This window comes from Haliaeetus albicilla, chromosome 1, assembly GCF_947461875.1.
Source record: "Haliaeetus albicilla chromosome 1, bHalAlb1.1, whole genome shotgun sequence".
NCBI lineage: Eukaryota > Metazoa > Chordata > Aves > Accipitriformes > Accipitridae > Haliaeetus > Haliaeetus albicilla.
In genome coordinates, this window is record NC_091483.1 from 78,382,863 (window position 1) to 78,388,862 (window position 6,000).

Sequence of the window (6,000 nt, forward strand, 5' to 3'; positions counted from 1 at the left end):
AGCGACATTGCTGCAGGACATAGTCAGTAAAGGTTAGTGACCCAAGATGGCATTCATCCCCGCGGAGGAGGGCCAGGGCAGGACGCTGAGGACTTTTATGCCCAGCATAGGGCTGCTTGGAGAGAACAGGAATGGGGTGACAACAGGGACGAGCCACCAGACCTGCGTTATTATCCCAGGTTCAGGGCTGACACTATCCAGTGCAGCTGGCAACAGGGCTGAAGCTGCCACCCTACGCCCTGGCTGTCAGCTGGAAGACGTGGTCCCTCTTAGAAAACCACAGCACGCACGTTTTGTTCTCAAAGAGTAGATCTTGTGCACACAGAAGTCCTCGTCTTCACCCACAAGGGAAAGAAGGGGCTTGGATATTTACCAAAATAGCTCCTGAGGAAGACTTTTTTTGGTACAGGCTCCCTCCAGGAGATCTTAGCCCGGAATAAAATTGGTCGCTGAGGGAGTTATTCCAGATTAAGTTTTTGGAAGGGTTATTCCAGTGCATTCGCAGGTGTAGACAAGCCCTTAGCCAAAGTCTTTAAATTTCGGCCCCAAAAGCATTGGTTCAAACTTAGCTACCTCATCCTTCATCCCTCCAGACACAGCGAGTTCTGCACCTGGCCCCCTAAAATCAGACCTGTGCTCTGCTTTGCATGGATTCTTTAAATGTATTGCCTCTTTCTTAAGAGTTTATCTTGGTTTGCTAAGATATCCGCTTTTTGCAGCGTTTTGTACATTGGCGACGTGACACATTGGGTCACAAGAAGGGACGGAGCCAGTAGGCACAGCTCCGAACCTGGAAAAACGTCCCTGTTTGCCGGGGCGGAAAAATAAATTTGCCGCATTAGCCCAATCAGTCATCTCTGCGGAGCCCTTTGCCTTAAAAGGCATCACCTAAATAAAGATGTAAAAATAATACAACGTAACATTTAATGCAAGATTGCAGCTGAGCACTCGACTGTCAGGAAATATCGAAGCCGGAGCCCGTGGGCAACTTAACTCTGCCCCCTTGTGCAAATGCACTACGGCACAGCCCTTCCCCGAACACGGGCACGCAATCAGCCAGCTCCAAATTAACATCCTAATTCCAGCACAAGCTACTTTTGCCTAGTATGAGCAGAAGAGAAGGACCAGCGCTTTCACAGAGAGCCTCCTCAGCCACTTTCCTTGCTTGATTGCAAGCCAGCGAGCACCTATTTAACTTCTGACGCCTCAGATTAGGAGGTGTTGGCACGCTTTGGGCCACACATGTCTAATTTGCAACTGAGATACAGATATTAAACGCTGTTTGGCCAAAACAAAGAGCCCTTCTTCCTCCGGAGAAAAGCCTCACGACCTCAGGCTGAGATTTGGCCAAAGGACTGTCTATAAAACCCAAGCGACTGGAACAGGTAGCATTTATACATCTCCAGTGGCCGAACGCACTGTATGATACATTCGGAAAAAATCCACGGGCATGTGAAAAACCGGGCACATTTTTCTGAGACTCTGAAATTATCCCAGTGTAAATATCTAATAATTGGGGATATTCAACAATACAAAATAAGGTTGCAACGTGCTGGAGAGCGTCTCACCTCTGCTCACTTATGAGTTTGATCTTTCATCTACGTCCTCCACTATCAAGAATACTCTCAACCTCAAGAGGTGCAAAGCAGGATTTAAATGTTAGGGGTTCGTCTATTTTTCTTACAGCAATGACACCTTTTTTCTTCTTCACTTTCCCTCCCTTGATATCAGCACGTGAATGAATAACATTTTTCATGAGTTTGGCCCTGGTTTTTAAACTCTATTTCTATGTCATTTTAAATAACCAGGACCATTGCTCCATCCACTTGCAGGATGGATTTTTCCAGCTCCGAAAAGAGTTCAAATAACCCAATTACCAATATGATCCTATCAAAGTTATATTATAAAGGCCTTTCCATAGGAAAAATGATGATGTCCTGAAATTACCGCTGTTAATTTTCTGTCGCTTCTTCACACGACAACAGCCCACGGCACTTCATTTTCCAGGGGCAATAAAAGAGTACAAGCAAGACAAGTGCAAGCCAAATTTAAACAGGGTCAGCCAGTAAAGCAGCCGATACTCTGCTCACGACAGAGACAAAAATCTTTTTGTCTTCTCCTGCCCACTTCAGATCTTTTCCGGAACTCCACCAACTTCTCAGGTCCATTGCAATAATATACATCCATGAGGTCATCTTAATTCATACACTGCTGCCCATTGCCTACAACTTAAACTGAGTCTCCATTGTAAACCTTGCCTGGAATTCAGACTTGCAGGACTTACAGCCTATATACTGTTTTCTTTTTCATTCAGCTTCCAGCCGAATCATTTTATAGTGCTTTTGCCTCCATAAAATATTTGCTTGGGAGCCAATGCCAAGAAGGAAAAAAAAGCAATGCACTAACCAAACTTTGGGGTTTTTGAGTAGCACTCCCCCTCTCCTTTCCCACCCTCACCCCCAAGGTTTATTTTTGGCAAGTTACGGCCCAAGCGAAGGGCAAGTTTAAACCTTTTAATTCGCAACTCCATGGCACTGGGTGATTTAAAGGTCTTTCAACAATTCATGGAACTCTGATACTGTTGGGAATTGCAGCTGGAGCAATCTGCATCCTAAAGCCATACCCCCATTCTCCTGGAACAATGCAGCCCCTCCTTTGTGACCAGAGCCGGGGGAGCTGAAAGCATGGTTTCTCATTCAGGCTTTCCAAGGACAGCACCCACCAAGGTACGACACAGGCGAGAGCGGAGGAAAAGCCACCGCTCCTTCCACTCTGATCCCAGAGCTTTGCTTAAAGCACCTTCCCGTAAAGAAACTTCTTTTTTTCCACCCCCACTCCCCTCCCCGTCACTCCCAGGTCAATGTATTTCAATTTGTCTCTGGTAGGATAACCTGTTTATTGAAATCTGATCAACTGCTGGAGTCCCAGCGTTAAAATACGCTCTCGCTGTTGGGAACTGTCATTTGTCTGTCACCGAGGAAGTTAATGGATGTGTTTGTTTAGTTTGCTAGTGGGAATATACAGGGCAGAGGCTGGAGGGATTACAGGAGGGGAGAGGTACTTCTGATCCACAGAGGAATGCAGTTGCTTTTCTTTAAAATTGTCTGTGTATTTTTACCTATGCACGAGAAAAGCCCCTGGAAGTTCACCTGCGCCTAAGAGACCTCAGCAAACCCGGAGCGACCCCGCTCCATCCAAACCGACGGCCCCGAAACACGCAGGTAAGGAGGCACCACGCGTGGGTACGAGCCCGCGCCCCTGCGCAGATAAGCGACGGGCAGGGGACGAGTCTGTGCCGACAGCAACTCCCTTGTGGGGTCCTTCCGAGGGCACCACGGGTGTTTGCGGAGCACGAGCCCAGCGGGGCAGAGGGAAGGGTACGAGTCGCAGAGCCTTTGCAGCAAGCGCGGTCCCCTTACCTCTCGCCGAGTCCGAAAACGCAATTATCCCTGCGAAAAGGAGCGCGAGCTGCAATTCCATTTTGAAAACCAGATCCCTCCGTATCGCACAGGCTACCGTCCTCTCAGACCTGGAGGCAGAAAAAAGGAGAGCAAAATAATTACTGGGGACAAAAACCCCAAACTTTTGCAGAGTTTTAAAACCCATCGCGAAGACTTAAGAGCAGAAATGGCAAATGAAAGGGAAACGTACTTGTAATTCATTCCTTGGCGCTCAGCAAGTAAAACTTTGCCCTCCTCTCTGCTTTAGCCTGATATAAATCAAGAATCCACTGAGGCCAGTAAGCTCCTGTAAGTTTACAGTTAATGCATAATTCTTTGGTATCCTGTACAGAACCAGTCTGGAAGGCAAACAAAACACTAGCAAGTGGCCATAAAACAAGATTTCAGGTTAACAATTTGTGGAGGAACTTGGGGAAGGGGGAGGAGGAATGTTACCTCTCCCATCAGCAGCCCAGAAAACTTTGTGTTGCTGCTTCAGTGCCCCTCAGACAGGCTCCGCTCTGGGTACGCGCCTTCCTCCGCTCCACAACTTCTCCCAACAGCTCTGATTTTTCCTTTCCCCTTCCCCCCCCTCAAGCCCCACTTGTTCCCGTGTGCTCCAGAGGTGCGTCCCGAAGCAAAACCGCACTTAATTATCCAGATTCTTGAAGATGCCTTCGCCGTGATACGCAAACCGGGGGTAGATCAGGTTTACATTAATTACACCCTGTTCTCCTCCTAAAACTCTCACTCTCTAAACGCTGTCTGAATTCCTCACCCTTGTAAACTCCCCGGTTGAAACACTCCGTGCCCCCAGGACACACAACAACCCGTGTACAGCATCCAGCAAAGCAAATAGGGACCCTTTGCCATTAGCTTCCCAATTTCCAGCGGGGAGCTGGTACGGAGGGAGGCAGAGGAGGGAGGGAAGGCGCCGGGGGCGGTGGGCGGCCGGGGGGGGGGGGTTTGCTCCTCCCGGGGCAGGACCCAGGGCCCCGCGGTGGCCGGTAACGGGATATTCGCAACCAGGAATTGGGGTCGGGGAAGGGAGACTGGGGGGGAGACGGGGATTGGGGGGGGGGTGGGAAAGGGGTAAAGGGGGGGGGGGAAGGACACCCGGAGCGATGCCACCTGGTGCTGCCCCCCCCGCTTCGGGGCAAGCCCGGTGGCTCCCGGCTTTGGGTTAGTGACTCCCCGAGCCAGGCGGGGGGTCTCCCGGCCGGGGGGGTGGGTGGCGTGGAGGGGGGGGGGGCACTTACCTTGGCTGCTGCCGGGGCTCTAGCACCGTACGCTGGAGCCCATCCCCGCCGCTCGCCGCCTCATGCCCTCCGCGGCCACGGCGGCCGGCGGGGCGCTCCGCCGCCGGCTTCTACCTCATCCCCCCCCCCTGCTCCCCGGGGGGCGGGTGAGGACTGCCCGCTGCTTTTGGGGTGCCCTCCCTACGGAGCAGCTCTCCCCCCCCTTCACCACCGGCTTTTTACCAACGCTCCCCTTCCCCTTCGCCCCAGAGGCGATTTTTTTCCCCACTAGGGAGCCACGGGCGAGGAGCTAGGGAAAAGAGGCGGGGGGTGGGGGTGGGGGGGAGACCTCGTAAAATTCTTTTTCTTGCTTTCCGGGTGGGGCTGAGCGTGTGTGCGTGTGCGGGGAGGGACAGCGAGGACCTGACAGATCGGCCGGGGCTCCGCAGCCGCGGGATGCCCGGTGATGCCGTCCCGCGGCTCGCCCAAGCCGGAATCCCGTTTAAGGAGCGAGGGGAGGAGGGGAAAGGGGCTGGGGAAGGGAAGGGGAGGGGAAGGGGAGTAAGGGGGTGGGGGGGGGAGTTGGGGATTGGGGAGGGGGGGGGGAGAGAAAGAGCCGGGGCGAGAGAAACAAGCGATAAAGCAACTTTTCCCTGCAGGGCTTTGTGGCTGTGGGGGCAGAGCCGCCGAGGAGGGCGGGGCGGCCCCGCCCCGCTCCGAACTTCGCACCAATCCCCGGCAGGCCCCGCCCGCCCACCCCCGCCAGGCCCCGCCCACCCCCGGCAGCCCCCGCCCACCCCCGGCAGGCCCCGCCCTCCCCGCGCCGCCGCTCCCCCTTAACCCTTTGCGGCAGCGGGCGGAGGGAACGATCGGCGCCCGGCCGGGCTCCCCGGGAGGCCTGGGAGCGTCGGAGCCCCCCCGTGCACCCCAGAAGCCGCCGTTTGCCAAACCAGCCCTCTTGTCGAGGCAAGGGGAGAGAGCCCCGGAGGAGGGAGGGAGAGGCTGGGGTCGGCTCCGCCGGTCTTGGTCTCTCGGTTTGGGTGCGAGGCGTGCCAGAAAGGGACTGGACTGAACTAAACTCAACCGACTGGAAAATAAACTGTGGAGAGGTCCGCTCCGTAGATTAACTGTTACAGTTATTTATTATTTACTTTCAAACGGGACTGGGCTGATGCCTTTGCTCTTACAGCAAATTACCCTCTGCACGGGATAAAAATCAACCCGGCAGAATTCACCAAACAGACTAAACAAACGGCAAGAAAAACAGCTGCCTCAGTAGCTATGCTTTTATATCTGGGGAGAAACATTGTTACCGTTGATGT

At 53.3% G+C, this 6,000-nt stretch overlaps 1 protein-coding gene across 4 annotated transcripts in view; it reads right to left on the reverse strand.

Moving 5' to 3' along the window:
* Nucleotides 1-5,227, reverse strand: part of FGFRL1 (fibroblast growth factor receptor like 1) — a 183,695-nt gene extending 178,468 nt beyond the window's left edge. The window contains exons 1-3 of one of the 4 annotated variants that reach the window (XM_069795826.1): nt 4,700-5,227; nt 3,652-3,747; nt 3,420-3,529 (exon numbers count right to left, since the gene is read on the reverse strand). In XM_069795826.1, the coding sequence (XP_069651927.1) occupies nt 3,420-3,529; nt 3,652-3,662 (121 nt within the window). In that variant the 5' untranslated portion in view covers nt 3,663-3,747; nt 4,700-5,227. Of the gene's footprint in view, nt 1-3,419; nt 3,530-3,651; nt 3,800-4,218; nt 4,331-4,699 lie in introns of those variants that run through there. The other 3 variants (XM_069795833.1, XM_069795842.1, XM_069795817.1) reach the window with 3 other exon arrangements.
* Nucleotides 5,228-6,000: the final 773 nt, after the last annotated feature.